Source organism: Schistocerca piceifrons, chromosome 2 (genome assembly GCF_021461385.2).
Source record: "Schistocerca piceifrons isolate TAMUIC-IGC-003096 chromosome 2, iqSchPice1.1, whole genome shotgun sequence".
NCBI classification, from domain to species: Eukaryota; Metazoa; Arthropoda; class Insecta; order Orthoptera; family Acrididae; genus Schistocerca; species Schistocerca piceifrons.
This window is the reverse complement of record NC_060139.1, coordinates 805,276,954-805,299,709: the sequence shown is the minus strand read 5'-3', so window position 1 is coordinate 805,299,709 and position 22,756 is coordinate 805,276,954. Positions and strand designations below refer to the sequence as shown.

Sequence of the window (22,756 nt, the reverse complement as noted above, 5' to 3'; positions counted from 1 at the left end):
ATTCTATGATTATTTCAATTCTTACTTAGTTAACACATTTTATGACAGTTTAAATTGTTTAACTCTGCTATGTCTGAAAAAGAGAATTCAATGACACATATGAAGTTGTGGAATGTGTCAAACTGGATAGTGTCAATGATGATGAATTACGTGAGGAATTTTGTAGTTCTTATGATGCACTTAAATATGTTGCCTCTTTAGAGAGAAGTGATAGCAAGAAATGGATAAAAGTTTTTACAATTTTGAAATCAAATAATGTGAAATTTGAAAACTTGAGTAAGTTGGTAGATTATGAGTACAACAGGAAGAAATTCTCACAATGAGAGAGTATTTTCTCTTATGAATAATAAGTGGACATATGTGAGAAATAGAAATACACTCCTGGAAATTGAAATAAGAACACCGTGAATTCATTGTCCCAGGAAGGGGAAACTTTATTGACACATTCCTGGGGTCAGATACATCACATGATCACACTGACAGAACCACAGGCACATAGACACAGGCAACAGAGCATGCACAATGTCGGCACTAGTACAGTGTATATCCACCTTTCGCAGCAATGCAGGCTGCTATTCTCCCATGGAGACGATCGTAGAGATGCTGGATGTAGTCCTGTGGAACGGCTTGCCATGCCATTTCCACCTGGCGCCTCAGTTGGACCAGCGTTCGTGCTGGACGTGCAGACCGCGTGAGACGACGCTTCATCCAGTCCCAAACATGCTCAATGGGGGACAGATCCGGAGATCTTGCTGGCCAGGGTAGTTGACTTACACCTTCTAGAGCACGTTGGGTGGCACGGGATACATGCAGACGTGCATTGTCCTGTTGGAACAGCAAGTTCCCTTGCCGGTCTAGGAATGGTAGAACGATGGGTTCGATGACGGTTTGGATGTACCGTGCACTATTCAGTGTCCCCTCGACGATCACCAGTGGTGTACGGCCAGTGTAGGAGATCGCTCCCCACACCATGATGCCGGGTGTTGGCCCTGTGTGCCTCGGTCGTATGCAGTCCTGATTGTGGCGCTCACCTGCACGGCGCCAAACACGCATACGACCATCATTGGCACCAAGGCAGAAGCGACTCTCATCGCTGAAGACGACACGTCTCCATTCGTCCCTCCATTCACGTCTGTCGCGACACCACTGGAGGCGGGCTGCACGATGTTGGGGCATGAGCGGAAGATGGCATAACGGTGTGCGGGACTGTAGCCCAGCTTCATGGAGACAGTTGCGAATGGTCCTCGCCGATACCCCAGGAGCAACAGTGTCCCTAATTTGCTGGGAAGTGGCGGTGCGGTCCCCTACGGCACTGCGTAGGATCCTACGGTCTTGGCGTGCATCCGTGCGTCGCTGTGGTCCGGTCCCAGGTCGACGGGCACGTGCACCTTCCGCCGACCACTGGCGACAACATCGATGTACTGTGGAGACCTCACGCCCCACGTGTTGAGCAATTCGGCGGTACGTCCACCCGGCCTCCCGCATGCCCACTATAAGCCCTCGCTCAAAGTCCGTCAACTGCACATATGGTTCACGTCCACGCTGTCGCGGCATGCTACCAGTGTTAAAGACTGCGATGGAGCTCCGTATGCCACGGCAAACTGGCTGACACTGACGGCGGCGGTGCACAAATGCTGCGCAGCTAGCGCCATTCGACGGCCAACACCGCAGTTTCTGGTGTGTCCGCTGTGCCATGCGTGTGATCATTGCTTGTACAGCCCTCTCGCAGTGTCCGGAGCAAGTATGGTGGGTCTGACACACCGGTGTCAATGTGTTCTTTTTTCCATTTCCAGGAGTGTAGTACAAAGCTGATCAAATCTGAATGGCAAGTTGCCATGCATTTTCCTTACTCATGAAGTGAATTCTTTGAATTTGTTACAAATGATATAAAACTACTGACTGAGGCAAAATCTGTCACAAAATATGTGCAAGTATTTGTGATGTGTAATTAGTTACCTTTTACAATTACTGCTTTGGGTTTTTGTGCAATTTCGTCATGCTCTTAATCTCCTTAATTTTTTGTCAAGGATATAAGTATCTCCCTTATTTTCTTTTAAATGTTGGTCACCCTAGATGTGTGTATCAGTAATTTCACTAGACACAAACACAAAATACAACACTGCCACTCCATAAATAAGAAAGGAAGTCCATGCAGTTTGCATTTACAAATTACAAATTATTCATTCTAATGAATACCATTTTCTCTTCTGTTATTGCAGTTATGTACATCATTGTTCCTTTTGAACTGCAGTGGATGTTGTTGTTGTTGTGGTCTTCAGTCCTGAGACTGGTTTGATGCAGCTCTCCATGGTACTATATCCTGTGCAAGCTTCTTCATCTCCCAGTACTTACTGCAACCTACATCTTTCTGAATCTGCTTAGTGTATTCATCTCTTGGTCTCCCTCTATGACTTTTATCCTCCACACTGCCCTCCAATACTTAATTTGTGACGGCCGCGGTGGCCGTGCGGAACCGCGGGACTGCTACGGTTGCAGGTTCGAATCCTGCCTCGGGCATGGGTGTGTGTGATGTCCTTAGGTTAGTTAGGTTTAAGTAGTTCTAAGTTCTAGGGGACTTATGACCTAAGATGTTGAGTCCCATAGCGCTCAGAGCCATTTGAACCAATTTTTGAACTTAATTTGTGATCCCCTGAAACCTCAAAACATGTCCTACCAGCAGGTCCCTTCTTCCCGTCAGGCTGTGCCACAAACTTCTCTTCTCCCCAATTCTATTCAACATTTCCTCATTAGTTATGTGATCTACCCATCTAATCTAATCTTCAGCATTCTTCTGTAGCACCACATGTTGAAAGCTTCTATTCTCTTCTTGTCCAAACTATTTATTGTCCAAGTTTCACTTCCATACAGATACTTTCAGAAACAACTTCCTGACACTTAAATCTATACTCGATGTTAACAAATTTCTCTTCTTCAGAAACCCTTTCCTTGCCATTGACAGTCTACATTTTATATCTGCTCTACTTCGACCATCATCAGTTATTTTCCTCCCCAAATAGCAAAACTCCTTTACTACTTTAAGTGTCTCATTTCCTAATCGAATACCCTCAGCATCACCCGACTTAATTCGACTTCTTTCCATCATCCTCGTTTTGATTTTGTTGTTGTTCATCTTATATCCTCCTTTCAAGACACTTTCCATTCCGTTCAATTGCTTTTCCAAGTCCTTTGCTGTCTCTGACAGAAGTACAATGTCATCAGCAAACCTCAAAGTTTTTATTTCTTCTCCATGGATTTTAATACCTACTCTGAATTTTTCTTTTGTTTCCTTTACTGCTTGTTAATATACACTCCCTTCCCAACCACTGCTTCCCTTCCATGCCCCTCAACTGTCATTACTGCCATCTGTTTTCTGTACAAATTGTAAATAGCCTTTCACTCCCTGTATTTTACCCCTGCCACCTTTAGAATTTGAAAGAGAGTATTCCAGTCAACATTGTCAATAGCTTTCTCTAAGTCTGCAAATGCTAGAAACATAGGTTTGCCTTTCCTTAATCTTTCTTCTAAGATAAGTCATAAGATCAGTATTGCCCCACGTATTCCAATATTTCTACAGAATCCAAACTGATCTTCCTCGAGGTCGGCATCTACCAGTTTTTCCATTCATCTGTAAAGAATTCGTGTTAGTATTTGGAGCTGTGACTTATTAAACTGATACGGCCATCTGTATCGCTGAGGCATGCAAGCCTCCCCACCAATGGCAAGGTCCATGTCGCATGGGGGGCTGCAGTGAATAAGTTACAGAAAACTTCATGAGAAAATAAATATATCAATAATATATCCTCCTTCAGCATTTAAAACAGTCTGCCAATGCTAGCATAACTTTTCAGTTCTGTGAGTGTAGAAATCACATGGTTTTGAGGTTTTGAGGCAAAGAACTCATTGAGCCATGTTTGGAGTGCATTTACGTCTGGAAATGAAGTTCCTTGAATGTCACTTGATAGATAGTATAAAAGGTGAAAATCTGAGAGCAAAAAATGAGGTGAATATGGTGGGTGTGGAATGATATCCCACCCAACTCCTGTACAGTGCTTTTTGTTAGTCTAGCCGAATGCAGGTCAGCGTAATCGTGGACTAGCATCACATCATGCAGCCTTCCTGGTCGCTGTTCTTGGATTGCATCTGCAAGACACCTCAGTTGTTGACAATAACTGTTAGTACTGATGGTTACACCTCAGGGAAGCAATTTGTAGTACACCACGCTGTCACTTTTTCACCAGATGCACAACATTATCTTTTGTGGATGTATGCAGATCTTTGTATGGGGAGTTTATACTTCATTTGGGCTCATCCATTCTTTCTTTTCATCATTTTAGTGCAAAGACACCATTTATCATCATCAGCAATGGCACAGTGTAGGAATGGTCAGTGCTGTTCATGATCCAATTGATAACAAGCAAGCAGAGATGCACATATGGCCACCTGTTGATTTTTGTGATTTTGGCTTAGAGCATGCAATACCCATACACTTTATTTTTGAACCTTCTCTATTGAATGCAAATGTCACATGTTGGTGGAATGATCACAGTTCATCACATTTGCCAGTTCTTGGTTACACTGACATGGATCACTGTGGATTAATGTGTTTCAACAGTCTTCATCAAACCCTGAAGATTTTCTGAACATGGAGAGTTACTAACATCAAAATGATCCTCCTTAAAATGAGAAAACCATTTTCTTGCCATGTCATGCTCTGTTCAATGGCATTATTCTCATACATGGCACAAATCTTTCTGGCACCTGTGCTGCCATCACCCATCTACTGAACTCAAAAGTAAGTCAGTAATGTTCCAACTTCACCACTTGGCACTCCATTTTCTAGCATCCACAGCTCCAACCCCTATCTGCAGATGACAAAATGACAAAGTGTAAACTCAAATACCAGTAGTGAACTAAATATAAAAAATGACAATAAATAAACCCATAGCAACCAGTATACCAACATTCAAAATAAAAATGCTTTGAACTTGTGGACCAACCTAATAGTAGTAACTCTTCTTCAAATGTTCAATGAAACCTTTCTGCTAAGAACCATATGATTTAGATGACTAGCAGACTTAAATGGGAAATTCAAGTCATAAAACTTTATGGTGCCATTATTCATGTACAGTGATAATTTGAGCACGGTGATATTCGTTTTTTTTTTTTTTTTTTTTTTTTTTTTACGAAAATCTGTTACTATCGAAGTAATTTTATTATTAGCATCAGTTGTCCACTTATGTTAAACTGTCACTACAAATATTTTGACTTGTCTCCTGTAGCTGAATCAAAGAGCTACAAGACAAATAAATCACAATTCACTCTCACCACATGTTTTGTTGGGATATGATTTGACAATACAGGTACAGTACTAAATTACAGAACATCTTAATTTGTAACTCACTACACAGACAATAATGCTGAATTACTAACAGCTGAGTGCAAACAATCATTTCGTAACATCTATAGATGCCAAAGATATTACATGGCAGTAAAATTTGAATCTCAGTGCACCTCTTCTATGTTTACAGACAGCTCTAAGTTAAGAATTGTGTCTTAAGTTTGTGATTCTAGGATTGAAGTCCAAGACCTTCAACACATTTCTCACACTTTGGTGCAGGAAGAACCTTCATCAGTGCATCTGCCATCATATCTTCTGTTGGCTGATATTCCATTTTCAGTTGATGCTCTTGTAGAGTGTGACATAAGAAATGATATTTTATGTAGATATGCTTTATCTTTGACCAAAAAACTGAGTTACATGCTAATTTTCCAGCTGACTAATTGTCATTGAACAGGGTGATGTCTAAGAGTTTTTGTAAACCCAATTTGTTCATGAATGTTGATAGGTGAATTGCTTCTTTTACTGATTCTGTGAGGCTCATTTCCTCAGTTTCAGTTATGAAAAAGCAATGGCTATCTGCTTGCATGAGCATCATTTGACTGCTCATCTGGATAAGGTGAAGTTGTAACCTGCATATGGCTTCCTATCAGTATCGGAACTTTCACAATCAGCGTGTGCAAAATTGAAGATTCCTTCCTTGTCCTTGATATATATCAGTTTCTCATCTTTGGATCCTTTGAGGTATCTGAGGATTTGCTTAATCACTTGCCAGTGAATGAAATTATGGTTGTGTTATTGTACTGCCTTAGCTTACTAATTGAGTACCAATGGCAATGTACATCAATGCTCCAAACAGTTTTCTCAGTGGATAATGAGCACCATATTCTATATTCATAGCTATTGTGTCCAACTTGCTCCCTGTGCCAAAGGAATCCTTACTGGCTTGAAGTCCTTGATTTTGAATCAGTATAAAACTTCTCTGATATAGCCACTTTGACATAATGTAATTTTGACAACAAATCGATTTATTTAGATGTGCAGAAGCATCTTATGGCACCAAGAACCTTGACATAAAATCTGATAGATAACTTGATTTGTATCATCCTTTCCAGGTGTGTTGAAGCAATTATAATGCCATCTACATAAATGAGTATGTAGGCTGCATGTTTTCCTACACTGGCTACAAAGATACATGGAACTGAATCTGTGGCTCACAATTCAATTGATTTTAGGGTTTCATTCAACTTAGCATAACATTGTTGGTCAGATTGGTGCAGCTCACAAATGACTTTTCTAAGTTCACACACTTTGTCAAATTTGACTGTCAGAGTCGTGGGGAGTCAAAATGATTCAGTTCTTGCAACTGGAGAAACTGTTTCCACAAAGTCTACTCCTGGCCATTGTTTGAATCCTTGTGCAACTATTCTCCTTGTGCAACTATTCTTGCTTTTCTCCTCAGCAGTGATCCATCACTTTTGTATTTATTCCTCAAAACAATCCTACAGTCAATCATCCTTAATTACTTGGCCTGTCTACAATGTCCCAGGTATCATTTTCACTAGTGACCTGGTTTTATCATGTGTAGCTCAAACCACTCTTGATGGCCATGTATCATTGCATTGACCTCTGTTGCATTCAAAATGAAGTTACCATCATGTATTGAAGCATTTGATGGATCCGCACCTAACACAGACTGTTGAGCAAGAGTGGCACTTGAAGAATTATAGTCTTCATCACATGAAAAGTCATAATCCAGATTGAATTCTTGGCATATAGTGACTGGAAGCCTGTCATCTTCAAAGCTGTAGAATGGTTTGTCAGCTGACAATGGCTCTGGTACAGTGTTTGTATCTCAACTGAAATCTTCTCTAGTAGAATTCATGTTGATTCCTCCTCTTTGGTGATGGTCTGGTTCATCTTAATAAAACTCTATATAGGTTTGTTTGGGCTCAAAACTGTCATGATCAAGGAACGACACATCTCTTGATATGTGAATCCTGGGATCTGTTGGTGTCCACATGACAGGCTTTCAAACAGTTGGAATATCCTACAAAAATCCCTTCTTTGCCTCTAGGATCAAACTTTGCTTTGTTTTGTGATTAATTCAGGATAACAAACTTTTCTGCAAATGTATGAAGATGAGATAGGTCAGGTTTTCCTCTTCACCTACTTCACATAAGAAGCTCCATCAGACTGTCCCTTAGTGAAGCTACTATTTCAGATGTAGTTGGCTGTGTTGATGGCTTTGGCTAAAAATGATGACAGTAATCCTGACTTGAGCAGCATGCAATGGGCCATTTTGACCAATGAAGGTTCTTTTGTTTGGCAATACCATTCCACTATAGTGTGTATGTAACTGTCAGACGTAACAGAATTCCTGCTGTTTTGAAGATGAAGTCCATTCTTTCATTGCAGTGCTCCTGACCATTATCTGGCTGAAAGAATTTATGATTTAAATAATGCTTTCCAAAAACACATTTTTGAATTCAATAAATTTGTTGGCAACTTCTCATTTATGCCAAAGGAAATGATTGACATCATGTGCTATGGTTGTCTATAAAGGCCACATGCTCCACTTTGAGATGTTTCTCTCAATGGCCCAGAGACATCATAGAGGGTCAGTTCCAGTAGTTTGTTTTTTGTTTCCTTCTCATTTGGTGAACAGAGGGCCAGTGACTTTTTCCTTTAACACATGTAGAGCATTTATTGAGACAGAAATTACTGAATTTCAAACTATCACCTACTCACTTTTGAGCATTTTGATCATATCTCATGAGTACTAGTAGTCAAATTGAGCACGCCAAATTTTCATATCTTTTTGTAGCTTTTGGCTTAGCAATGATGCATGACTTTGGACCATTTTCTTGTTCATAAAACAAATTACCTGCTCTCTTTGTGATCACTCTGACCGTAACATTTGTATCTCACATAACTGCATAAGTTTTCTCAAATGTTCCTGTGTGAGTTTTGTCCACTTTATTTAATACTAAAAGTTTTGGCATGTATGAAATGTTTTTCATGATTATGGAGCTGACACTACTGGCAGTGGTTATGAAGTTTATGTCAATGTTGACTGATACTAGTGTAGTGATGCTGTATGCAAGCATTAAATTCTCTTGCATTTCTATGCTAGAGTCACAACACTCTGGACCAGCCTCATTCGTAAGAAACAGCAACAATCTTTGTTGCATTGTGTACTTCTTCTTGAAGCAGCACTCATCATCTTTGCTTCCCTAATTGTTACAGAATGTGCATTTATATGCTGATTTTCCTTGTTTTGTTTTTACGTTGATTTTTGTTCCGGTTTATCACTATTACTCACAGCACTTTTTGGCTTGTTCACTAAATATTTTATGCAATTTAAGAAAGACACTCACACGTCCACTGTCTTTCAAATCTTTGCATTGTTTTCTTCCAAGATTTGTACTTTTACTGTTGTAACATGTGGTGTATTGTCACAATATTCAGTACCACATCTAATATTGTTGTAGCTATCAGGAATACTGCAGAGTGGCAGTATTGACAAAAGATCACCTTTTTTGTCAACATCCATTGCTTGTACGTAACTTGTCCACAACATTAAAGAATTCAGTTAGATATTGTGTCACATCATCACTAGGTTGAAGTTTGTGAATTGTAAAGCCTATGAGCAGTATTGTTGTGTGAGTAGTTCCTTTGAGTGCATAGACTGATGTGAGTCTAAGCCATACTTGCTGTGATGTAGTTTTTTACTTGCTTCAGTTCTTCGAGAAAAACAATTCTGCTTTTGCTTTCCTGTCTGCTGCTACTCTTGCTTTGTATGCAGCTTCCACAGTGGTGAGCACTTCATGTTCATCAAGTACTGCAATTTGCATTATGTTCTCAGATATGTATATTCATCTACTTTTTAATGAGTACTGCTTTGAATTGTATTCTCCAGGTATTGGAACTATCACATGACAGAGTTTCTAGTTGAACTCCTTGTGCAGTAGTAATGTGCATCCTGTTCATCTTGGCAATGACTTTGATTTCTACACTTTTAAGCTCACAAATTTGAGGTTTCATCTAATTGAAAAATCCCATTTTTTTGATCACATAACCTGAACCATAATCTGGGCCTATAACCTGATGGAATGTGGTTCCACAATACAGGCATGACATAATTATACAGGGTGTTACAAAAAGGTATGGCCAAACTTTCAGGAAACATTCCTCACACACAAAGAAAGAAAATATGTTATGTGGACATGTGTCCGGAAACACTTACTTTCCATGTTAGAGCCCATTTTATTACTTCTCTTCAAATCACATTAATCATGGAATGGAAACACACAGCAACAGAACGTACCAGCGTGACTTCAAACATTTTGTTACAGGAAATGTTCAAAATGTCCTCCGTTAGCGAGGATACATGAATCCACCCTCTGTCGCATGGAATCCCTGATGCATTGATGCAGCCCTGGAGTATGACTTATTGTATCACAGCCGTCCACAATATGAGCACGAAGAGTCTCTACATTTGGTACTGGGGTTGCATAGACAAGAGCTTTCAAAGGCCCCCGTAAATGAAAGTCAAGAGGGTTGAGGTCAGGAGAGCGTGGAGGCCATGGAATTGGTCCACCTCTAACAATCCATCGGTCACTGAATCTATTGTTGAGAAGCGTACGAACACTTTGACTGAAATGTGCAGGAGCTCCATCATGCGTGAACCACATGTTGTGTCGTAAAGTTCTAGAAGCACAGGTAGAGTATCCCGTATGGAATCATGATAACGTGCTCCATTCAGCGTAGGTGGAAGAACATGTGCCATCAAGACATCACCAACAATGCCTGCCCAAACGTTCACAGAAAATCTGTATTGATGACATGATTGCACAATTGCATGTGGATTCTCATCAGCCCCACACATGTTGATTGTGAAAATTTACAATTTGATCGCGTTGCAATGAAGCCTCATCCGTAAAGACAACATTTGCACTGAAATGAGGATTGACACATTGTTGGATGAACTACTCGCAGAAGTGTACCCGTGGAGGCCAATCAGCTGCTGATCGCACCCGCACACGCTGTACATGGTACGGAAACAACTGGCTCTCCCATAGCACTCTCCATACAGTTACGTGGTCAACGTTACCACGTTCAGCAGCAACTTCTCTGACGCTGACATTAGGGTTATCGTCAACTGCACGAAGAATTGCCTCGTCCATTGCAGGTGTCCTCATCATTCTAGGTCTTCCCCAGTCGCGAGTCATAGGCTGGAATGTTCCGTGCTCCCTAAGACGCCGATGAATTGCTTCGAACGTCTTCCTGTCGGGACACCTTCATTCTGGAAATCTGTATTGATACAAACGTACCGCTCCACGGCTATTGCCCCGTGCTAATCCATACATCAAATGGGCATCTGCCAACCCCGCATTTGTAAACATTGCACTGACTGCAAAACCACGTTCGTGATGTACACTAACCTGTTGATGATACGTACTGATGTGCATGATGCTAGTACTGTAGAGCAATGAGTTGCATGTCAACACAAGCACCGAAGTCAACATTATCTTCCTTCAATTGGGCCAACTGGTGGTGAATGGAGGAAGTACAATACATTCTGATGAAACTAAGATGAGCTCTAACATGGAAATTAAGTGTTTCCGGACATATGTCCACATAACATCTTTTCTTTATTTGTGTGTAAGGAATGTTTCCTGAAAGTTTGGCGGTACCTTTTTGTAACACCCTGTAGAATAACTTTGTTCATAAGTCACTGCCCAGAGAATAACACAGAACTACTAACAACTGCCATGAAGACATGCACATAGTGACATCTGAGTCATGTTCAATGTAAGTCACATCTCTGTATGTATGATTCAATAAAGTATAGTTAGCTGTAACTGCCTGAGGTATCTATGTAGGAAAGTTGTCCACATTTTTCACCTACTTGTGTTACAATTTTCTTTTTAGTGGAGGCTGTTGTCATTTATCAGTTTTTAAAATTCTTAGTACAGGTCTTCTACCTCCTTGTCAGAATGTAGGCACATGTTAGTTAGTATGATATAAATTTGATGTTGATACAATATTCAAAATATTAGTTGCACATTGCTAATCCTTGTTTACAATTTCTATACTGATATCATTATACACAGACTCTTATCTTAAATTTTTTATTGCTACTTCAAATTTTCAATAAATACATTCACATCATTATCTGTGCTATCTGTGATTGTGACTTTGATGGTTTGTCATTTCCACACACACATATTAGATGCCAAGGCAAACATTAGCAATATAATGGCCTAAGATCTTTTTCATAGTGACAGAACCAGTTGTTGCAGATGAAAGAAAATATATTTTGCTTATATTGCAGGTCTTGCATTATGTATCAAGCATCTTGTGAGAAATAAAATGTCTGAGAAACCTAATAAGGACTGTAAAAGGCACAATACATTTATTATAATGTAACAATTATTAAGATTAATGAATGGAAAATGATTAAGAAAACAAATTAAAAATGTATCAACCTGCTTTTTATTTCTTTCTGCCTTAATGCCAGTCAGTTTTGATTGTTTTACTGAGGAAAGCTTGTTCGATAGTTTCCAGATATTTTTAGGAGACAAACAGGGGCATTATTTGTAGATAAAATGAACTTTATTGTGTAACACACTTAACTAAATTTCTTAAGTGTAATCATTTATTGGAATATGATGTTTCAGAGGATGAGATTTTATATAGTGATTTAAAATAATATAGGAACTACACTATAGTGAAGATAAGTATACATACAGCCTGCATCATCTTGTAATCACCAAAATTAGTTTCCTCCAACTATAGACAGTACCCAGTAACTGGGCAACTGCTTCACAAAAACTAACTATTTGGTTGTGAGATTCTTAAAGCAACCATGATGTTGATATCAAATGAAAGTTTCTAGAAATTCTTACAGATTAATTAACTGTGGGTGTATTTTTAGTAATGTGGTCATTCTTCAGTGTTAAAAGTATTATTGTCATTAGACTATAAGAAATTTATGTAACTGTCAGAGCTGAGTTGTACAGTGTTTCATGTACATAAGTAATTAAGTGGCACTTCAGTTTTTCAATTTTATGAAAAACAATACCTGCTGAATAGCACAGCAGTGAAAAGAAAACAGCAATCAATGTTTCACATTTTAATTTCTTCTTGCACAGATCGTGACATTGGTATTCTGGACTATATATTCAATAGATCGTGAACTCATATTGCCTAAAGCACTGGACACCTTTTTGCCTCTTTGGTTAAATCATGCACTGCACACAAATATTACTGTTGCTGCATTTACTGAGATGTTAATAACATTTCACTGGTATCCTGCATCACGACGGACTACTGTGTATGGTATTGCAGCAATTACGGTGGCTTATGGTGTATGGTATGTAACTGAATTATAATGAGTTTCCCTACAGGAATGAATCATACTTAATGAGACTGTTCCTATCAACCACTTGTTTCTTTATGTTATGTAAATGATTTCCCATGTTTTCTAGATAATAAGCATCTGATCATTTTTTTTATCTGCTCACTCACCTAATTGACAGTATGCTAAACAACTGACTTTTCCAAGTGGTCACGGTATCCAGTATCCACTCCCCACGAAAATTAAAAATCTCTCTACCACAGGGATCAGTTCTTGCCCCACTTTTCTTCAATTTATACAATGCAGGCATGACAAAAAAACAAAATCAAGGAAGTTTGGTTACGTTGATGACAGGGACCTGCAACAAGGCGTTCCTCAATTCACCAATCAGAAGAAACCCCAACGGAGGACCTAGATGTAGTGGATAGTGCTTTTGCAAATGTTGGCCCCAAGCACATGCCACAAAAATGAAGGTTTCCTGCTTCCACCTAAGTAATTAACTTCCCAGAAGAAATCAAAAACTACACTAACTCATAATAAACCACCAAAGCACCTGGGGGTAACCCATGATAGAACTCTGCATTTCAGAGAGCATCTAACAAAAACAGCCAAAAAACTGAAAACGAGAAACAACATAATTCAAAAGTTATGTGGTACAACCTGAGGAATATCAGCATCCAACTTTGTTCTTCTGCTCTGGGTCTTGTCTTCTTAGCTGCTGAATATTGTGCTCATAAGTCTAAGAGATAGATGTCCAAATAAATAACACCATTCGAATGATTGCAGGTAGTATTAAGGGGAGCCGGAACGATCCATCTCCTCCATGTTAATTTTAGATAATAGAAGGAACATTTTTTCTAAAACCATTGAACATATTGCTCTGAAATTTGCACTACATGTTCAGTCAATATTTCTCTACAAAATTATAGTGCCATGTTAAGAAATATTTATTGGTTTTTGTTTTACAATTTTTTTTTGTAGCTGCTTATTTTTTTCTCTAAAACTTTGCACTTTTTCTTCTATAACTCTTCAATTACATATTTTTTTTTTTACAATTTCTTATAAAAATGAAGGAAAAGAAGTAAACAATATTGTGTATAAATTTCATTGATATACTGTTAGCAGTTTTTGAGAAAATGTTCCTCAAATATGAAAAGTTTAAAGTTACGGGAAATGGCCTCCAAGGTTTTTTAATACATTCCTGCCCCATATGATGGATTATCAGCATTCTCTTCTTTTTCCAGTGTTAGTTTCCCTTTCGATGGTCTTCTTTCCCTTTTTCTGCATGTTGTAGGATTTTGTCTCTTCTTCCTGCACCTCTTAGTCTCTCTTCATCAATTAGGCGCATTGTTGAAATGGTGTTGTGTCCTGGTTGGAAACCTAAACGTTTCAGCACATCAGATTTGTTAATGTTTCCTTCATTGTATGTTGCCACTCCATCACACACTCCAAATTGCAATGTTTTTATCTGTACAAACACTTTTTGGGAATCCTAATCCAAATTAAATTATTTACACTTTCATTTGGATTTTGTGTTTTCCCATGTAAACACTTTACCAATAAACTTGGCTGTGATAAATCTCTGAATCGAGCCTCCATGCACCTCTGCACATGTCCAATGCACTCCTGTTTTTTTAATGTGAATGTCATTACCATAAGGTTTGAGTTCCTCCACAGCTTTATATCCTTTAGAATCACCATCTCCTAGATAGTTAGTGTATCATACATTATACCACTCCTGTGATCTGGAAAAAATTGCTTTCCCTCCCTCTACTTCCATCGCTCCACTCGTACCGTGAAAGTTTGCTTCAGAACTTTCACTATGTTTGTCCTTGGTATTGCCCTTAAATCTACAATGTTTTGAGAGAATAGCAACATGAATTACTTTGCAACTGTCTCCACTGGTAGCTGTCATAACTCCATTTAGAGATTTATGACCTCTACATTGCCATCATCCATCTAAAGCAACAGATAAATCTCTACAATTCCCACTATCTGTCACAGCTTCATCAACTGCTTTCTTCATTGTTGCTTGAGCAATATCTTCAGCAGAAGATCCCACCAATTCATTATAAAATCCAAACTTGGTTGGTGGTTTTGGCAAGTTCATAATTCCACATAACATTGTCCCTGCAGCACTGCCCTTGCCAATGCAGTGCAAGCCATACACTAGCCTAACATTTATATCATACACCTTCTTTCCACTATTACCACTATGAGAAATGCTGTTAGAATTGGAAAAAGAAACTTCTGCGGTGCATTTGTTACACTTCAATAACATTTTACATGCCAAACCAATTTTCAATTCCAGTCCTCTTCCTTTGCAAACTTGGCGTAATATGTTTTGTTTCAAAATATTAGAGAGCAAGGAAATGTTAATTATTTCATTCACATCATTACTGTCACTTTCATAGTTTTCAAATTTTTCTTTGTGGCCACAAAGTTTCTTGCTGGAAGAAGTTCTATCACATTCATTTGGAGTAGGCGGTGAAGCAGTCTGAGCAGCATCTCCCTTCAAAACAACAAAAGATTCTTCTTCCACTCATTGTACCTTTTCTTAAACACTCAATTGCTCAAACTGGGCATATTAATATCCACAAACCAAACATGTAAAACAGGTATGAGGAAAATTCGTCAAATATGCAAAATTGAACAGCCAAACAACACGAAGCAAACTCACCAAGTCAACACATACAGTATAGTCTTTATGTTTACCAATATGAACAGTCACTTGTCACAGAGATAAAGCCATACAACATTGGAAAACAAAACACTGTCTAATTCCACAAAGATACACTGCTTGCAGCCAGCAAGCGGTGCCTTCAGAAGTGACACACCCCCCCAAGTCGCTACAACTGTTTACGCGGCTCGACAACTTTTCAGAGATAAAAAACACACTTAGAATTCACTTAGACTGATGAAACTTGATTTGTTTTATTCAGAAAACTCCAAATAATTTTATAATGAAAATACTAAAAAATGTTAATTTCGTCATTTGCGTCATTCCGACTCCCCTTAAATAAACACCTACAGAATGACTGCCAGTACAAGGCCACATTCCACTCCTTCACCTTTTACATATAAATGATCTCATGAATGAATACTAGAAGATCATGGATTATAAAAATCTAACAGCACATCAAGATGCCAATGATGGAGACTATAACTGACTCTGCTCTGAATGATCATCAACAGTAACCGCAAGGCTCGCTGTAGAGTTCAACGTTAGTAATGCATGGATTGGACTGGACAAAATAATATGCCATATATCACCCATTCCATGCAAAATGAGGTCAGTACTAAATAGAATTAGAACCAAACAATAGAGATACGCATACTTTTTGCACAACTGGGGTAAGCAGCCACTACCACTTAATGATTGTGGAGAACCAGAGACCATCAGGCACATCACACAAGAATTCCCCTCAAGATTATGTGACAGTAGACCAGAAGACTTCTGGTATGCTGGTAGAGGAACTACCATGAAGCAGATTTGCTTGTATACAAAGATCCCTAACTGGTATGCCACTGAACCTTTATTTACAAAATTTTATTTGCACAGCAAATAACTAGAATATAAATTTTGCACACATTGGTACTTGAGCAGATACTCAATTTTTAGCAAAATTAATCACTACATAATTATAAAGCCACAACTAATTTTTTTTTAAATCTGTAGACTTTTTTCCCAGAAAGTTTTACACACACACACACACACACACACAGTGGGCTTCTGCCCATACAGTTGTCAACCTTTTTCCCAGACATGTGAACAAGTGCACAACATATATATCTTAAACCAGTGTGTGCTCGATTTCATTTGGCTAGTATCAACATTTTCAGGCTGCTGTTGGCCCCAACTGCCAGTACACCCACACCCTGCACTAAGTAATCTCTGGAGTACACAATAGCAAGTGGGCTTTTGAAACAGAGAAGCACAATTTATACATAATGGTAGACACACGAGTCTCAACATAGGAATAAGCTGGTAATTAGGAAAAGATTTGAAATGGGACAATAAAAGAAAAGTCCCTTGCTTTTGACATCCAGTAAACACCACTGGAAAGAGTTTTACAGATTAATGTTATGCAGAGTGCAGGCTGGAGTTAACACTTCCAACAAAAGCTATGTTGCGCCAGAAGAGAGGAACTGATAAGTATGTATCAACTTCCGCTGGCAACTCCAAAGTCGATAGATTACTTAAATGCTCAATTAGTTTGTTTATAAGTGTTTATATTGTAAGTATTTTGCTCTACACTCTTATGTAACCTGCCCCCCCCCCCCTCCCACCCCCCAGCTCCCCATCATGCCCCTCCACGCAAAAGCCAAACAATAATAAATAAATTCATTTGATGACACACCATTTGTGCAACAAGAAGTGGAAAGGATATGATATGGCCATAAAGTTGAGTAATCAATCGATTTCTGCCTTGAAGCTGTGTATTTAACATATTTAAGTGATTAGTAATATCAGTTAAAAATGCCAAGTCACATAAGCAGTCTGTATTTTAAATTCAGAGATATTACTGTTCTTTTTAGTCGTGAGAATTTCATTTTCATCAGTAATTCAGAAATCTCTCCAGCATTTCATTGCAACGTTACCATTTTATTTCTGTATTCAAATCACCTTCACTGTCAGTTTCTTCAAAAATAGTTTTAAAGTGTCTGTGAATGTGGCCCTGAGATTTTATGAAATTAATTATTGCAACCACAACTTTCATGACACATTCAAAACTTGTTATCCTTGGACACAAAGTCTCTTGGTTGATTATACAATGTAACAGTATCAAATAATCATCATGCACTCCTAAATGCCATATTAGTAATGACACCAATCTAGAATTAATTCCTACCATGGAAGTGCTCTGTCAGTCCCAATACCTGATACCTTAGACAGATCTAAATTAATGTTCGAACACTGTTGTAAGAGTTCAGTAACATATCGCAACATCTACTTTGCTCTGACAATGAACTCTTTCCAGCCAATGCTTCACATACTTCAAACTCATGCATTATACCCTACGCTAATACTAACATCTGAGGTGCGGAAGTTATGTCTGTTGATTCATTGGTAGCCAATGAAAAGTAATCAAATTTCTTTGAGCAAATATTCAACTGGTCCTTTATGTTTACCAATACTGCAGTAATTCTCCCTTGCATAGCCATATGTTTTAGCTGAAGTTTCTCATAATGCTTAACAGATTTTGAGCAAATTTTTTAGCAGCCATATCGAAACAATTTATGACAAATTCGCAGCCTATTTGCTATATGGCGAGAGATTTCAAAACTTATTTCTGTTGCAGTTTCTGAGTCTTTAACAGGTTTTCTGAACATCACTTACTGATGTTCCCATTCTCATTTATGAAATAAATTTTCTGTTTACATAATTCTTCTGTCAATTCAGAAAATGCAGAATGCAGTCTTTCACAGTATCTCCCAGTTGTATTCCTTTGGGATAATTACAAAACTTTTTCAAATAATGAAAACGATATTATTCAGCAACTACTCGAAAAAGTATTTTTCAGTCCATCTATCCTGAAACTGCTACTTCTCATCCTGTAATCTGTGCTTTCAACTTGGTCCTTATCCACTCTTGGTTTAATTTTTCAGCATCCTCCAACTGGGTACAACAATGCTTATGAAGAGAAAAACAAAAATTTTTGTAAACAAAAAAATGATTAGTGTACAAACTTTTCTTACATTATTATCGATCAGTGATCATGAAGTAAATGCGTACAGGTATCAGCAACATATAAACTTGTTGCTTACTCTCACTGCAAAAAGTTCAACACACTAATGAGTAGGCTGATGAAGCTCATTGATGCAAGGTGTGTATTTTAGAATACACAAACAGCTGATGACTGAACAATGTCATTCCTTACAGGAACACATGAACACTGTGCCACTGCATCGTTGTGTAAGCGTGCAAGCTCAAAAACAATGTGCCATGAGACAAGTTATTATTCCAAATTGGGATCTACTAGCCCCAATGCCAGCTAGACTGGTCTGCTTCAAAAGAATGAAGTTCTGTCAGTCCTCTACTTTCTAAAAGGAATTGAAAGATGAGGAAAAAATTACAAGAATGGATGGTGAGGGGCAGGCTACCATCACTTTAATGGTGGGCTGCATGTGCCTCATGTGCTGCAGTCTGTGCATTTGTGGTTTAGAGAGACTGTCAGAGTGTTCTAGGGGTCCAAGTCCAGATGTGGAGGAGGAGGAGGAGGTTAGTGTTTAACGTCCTGTTGACAACGAGGTCATTAGAGATGGAGCGCGAGCTCGGGTGAGGGAAGGATGGGGAAGGAAATCGGCCGCGCCCTTTCAAATGAACCATCCCAGCACTTGGCTGAAGCAATTTAGGGAAATCACAGAAAACCTAAATCAGGATGGCCGGAGATGGGATTGAATCGTCATCCTCCCGAATGCAAGTCCAGTGTGCTAACCACTGCGTCACCTCGCTCGGTAAGTCCAGATGTATGTGAAATGTTGATGTAAGGTGGCTGTAATGGACACAGCAAAATGTAAATTCTCTCTCTCTCTCTCTCTCTCTCTCTCTCTCTCTCTCTGTGTGTGTGTGTGTGTGTGTGTGTGTGTGTGTGTGTGTGTGTGTGTGTGTGTGTGTGTGTGTGTATGTTTGTGTGCATCCATGGCAGTTTCCATTGTGTTGTGCTAAATAAATAATCACTTTTAGTAGAACCAACAACTTGTGACACTGACATGATTGTGAGTATACAAGAATCACTAATATCATTATTAAAGTTTTGGTGTGTTAATTTAAATATGTTTTTCCATGGGAGACTCACCACTGAATGACACCAGTCCAGAAATATCACATATGGCAGCGAAAATACCTCATTTCTGGTGAAAAACTGCAAAGGTCTGGTTTTTGCAAATGTAGTCCCAATCTGCTACCACAGAAATTAGCAACTAGGTGACAAAGTAACAATATGCTTTAGGACTGTTTGATAGTGAAGTTACTGAGCTAATTCATTTCAAAACCATTATCAGCTTTTCCAAGTACAAACTTAAAAAAAAAAAAAAAAGAAAAATGCTGTACTTGAGACTTAGAAGAATCAGTCACAAAAAGTCAAAAATTGCTAACAGAAGAAGATGTAGGAGACAAAAAGCCATCTATTTTACTCAGGGAGGTGTGGGCTCCTGCAGGAATGCAAGTAACCTAATTTTTTTTTCTTCTTTTTTTTTTAAGAAATATACATCTTCAGCAACTACCACCCATTGTGCATTCTATCCATGCACCAATTTGCAAGGTGAAATTCTTGAAACAGTGCCTTTTATGGCTGACAAAATGAAGGGATCACAATGCACAGTCAGTCTGTAGATAATCACAATGACAGAATTTTCCAACTGGAGAAACAGCTTTCGGAACCAATGACACCGATTTAGAAACTACAAACTGGGACATTATCAGGAAGCATTTCAAAACAAAATCACTGTAACTTGCACAGAAACATTCTATCTGCTGGTGTCATAATTTCAAACAGACTGCAGAGAAGTGCACATTGCCATGTTCATTTATTTCTCAACAGTCTGCTAACACTCAGAAGGAAAACCAGTATGTGACTTGTTCAGCGTGGCACACAGTGAGGAGGCTGAATCATCTCACTGCATCTTCATAATGGATTGCAACAAACATCATTGATGTGTCTGGGGCAGACATTTCTGTATTCCCAGCAACAACACTGGATCACAAAAACATTCAAGGTGGAACATCTGAACCACTTGCATCCACAGACTTTTTTTCCAATATTCATCCACCTGGATGAAATACTGATGTTTCAAGAACTAGAACATATCAGTACAGTTTTCAAGAATGCTATCCATGAAAAATTTGTGTGTCAGGGCCCAAAGCATTTAGTGTGACATGAATGTATTATTGAGTCTGAGCAGCACTCTCAGTACAGGACTGAGAGCTTTTAAAACCAAGAGCCTGAGATCAACAAGACTATATCACTTGCAGACCATGTGGCAGCAAAGACTTCATGTCAGTATTGTGATTTAGCACTCAGTCAGTTTTTATGTGAGTTCTATTTGATTTAAGTCTTGAAAGTTGCAGACATTTACTCATTGTACTGTTTGCAATGCAAGTTGGTAAGAAGCTCTAATGGTATGAGTGCCTGGATTAAAAGCTGGGATCTACTCAAGCTTTGATTAAGGGCTCTAACCAGCCTGCATCTGTGGTGCAGTTTACATTTCAAGCAGCCATTCACCTGGATGGTGGTGTGTAAGGATCCAGCCATTGACCTGGTGTAACAACAAGTGTGATTGACTCAGCAGGTGACACATTTGTATTGATCCACAGTGAAACCTCAGTGATGCAGAGCCCACTGCATTTGTAATTGATAATGTTGTTAGGTCAACACATGAACATGGAGGAGTTGACTGATGCAGAGCTCAAGATTCAACAATGGTGTTTGAATGGTGTGCTGCACCAACATTGTACTCTAGATCTGCCTCAGATCACTGTCTATCCTGGATTACACAGGTGTGGATCCTCCGACCTATATGTTTTGTGATGAAATGTGGATGTCCAGTATCATACAGCCTATGCGTTGTACCACCACCCTCCAACCACTTTCCATAGGTGCTCATGATAGTAGTATACAAACACCAGACAAGCTTCACCATTTCAGAGATTCTCATTTCCAGCTGCAGTGCCACAACAATGTGCCCTTTGTCAAAACCACTTATATCAGTGAATTTCTGCATTTCGGCCCATATATTCATTATAATGACTGCCCATTCATCTCTCTGCCACTTAAATTCTTTCCTTACTGGATCATGTGCCCACAACACCACTAGGAGCCATTCAACCTCACGGTGTGCAGTGGTCATAATGTTTTGGCTCATCAGAGAATATTGTAGTACGAATCATTGTGCTGAAGTGAAACCTTTAACAAATTCATCACTTTTCTATAATGAAAATCTTTTTATGATCACTGAATGCTCCTACATCCTTTTTGCTTAGGTGTGAATGATGAAACCTATAATAAAAGCTAAACTGGGTACGATCTTTACCAGTGGTGTGTTCTTATCTGAATCATTTCGTAGGTTTACAACAAATATTTAAATTCAGTAAGACATATTTGTGACTTATCAGCCATTTACATTTCATTTCATGCTTATGGTGTTCCAGTCTGCATGAGAGCATGGCTATGCAATATTCTCAGGAACAATTATCTCTAATAAATAATTACTTATGCAGGGACAATATACATGTCTCTTTCAAAATTTCAGCTTTTTCTCTACATACTACTATGATGGAAGATGGCTCTATCCAATATATGGAGTTTTGGACTGGACCCAGCGTATTTGTTTCTCAGCTGCAATATTTATAGCATGGATACTGATGTCTTTGTTTGGTGAATATCTGAATTCGCAAATATGGGGTAACTATCCAGCTTGTTTAACATATTTATGCTAATAATGTCTACATTTTCTTTATATAAGTAACCTGTAAACTATGTTGAGAATAACTTGGATGTTGTTTGCAGGCCATGAAATACAGAAGATGAAAGCAAAGGATTTGTCAAAACAAAAGAAACACAGATAGAGTTCCAAACACAATTTTATTATTGTGAACAACTTTACAAATGACACAAAATTGTAGCAGTAATTGACCAGTTCCATTTCTGATATTTCAAATTTAATATGTGATTAGTTTGTTAATTCTTAAGGTATCCTTGCTGTTATTGTTGTGGATTTTATTGGATTTAAGAAGCAACTTATGTTATGAATGTACAAATGTGGAGAGGTGGAAATAAGAGATACAACAGTTTTCTTCTGTAGACTTGTTTGTGTAGTATTTTTATTCTATCCAACAAATATTGCACATACAACTGAAATAGTTAAATATTGGACATGTGTCTATCAGGAAATATTACTTCTCCATACAAAAAGAAGGAAATATTTACAAGTCAAGTAAATTTTCGTTTTAGATTTTCTTGTAAAGTCTTCTCAGTGAATCCTAGTATAAATGTTCAAATGCTATTTTAAGTGATGCACAACATATTACATATTATTCATTTTTCATGACA

At 38.5% G+C, this 22,756-nt stretch overlaps 1 protein-coding gene across 1 annotated transcript in view; it reads left to right on the top strand.

Moving 5' to 3' along the window:
• LOC124777431 (androgen-dependent TFPI-regulating protein-like) overlaps positions 1-22,507 on the top strand; it is a 54,856-nt gene extending 32,349 nt beyond the window's left edge. The window contains exons 3-5 of the mRNA XM_047252832.1: positions 12,499-12,719; positions 21,957-22,108; positions 22,214-22,507. Coding sequence (XP_047108788.1) covers positions 12,499-12,719; positions 21,957-22,108; positions 22,214-22,272 — 432 coding nt within the window. The 3' untranslated portion in view covers positions 22,273-22,507. The remainder of the gene's footprint in view (positions 1-12,498; positions 12,720-21,956; positions 22,109-22,213) is intronic.
• Positions 22,508-22,756: the final 249 nt, after the last annotated feature.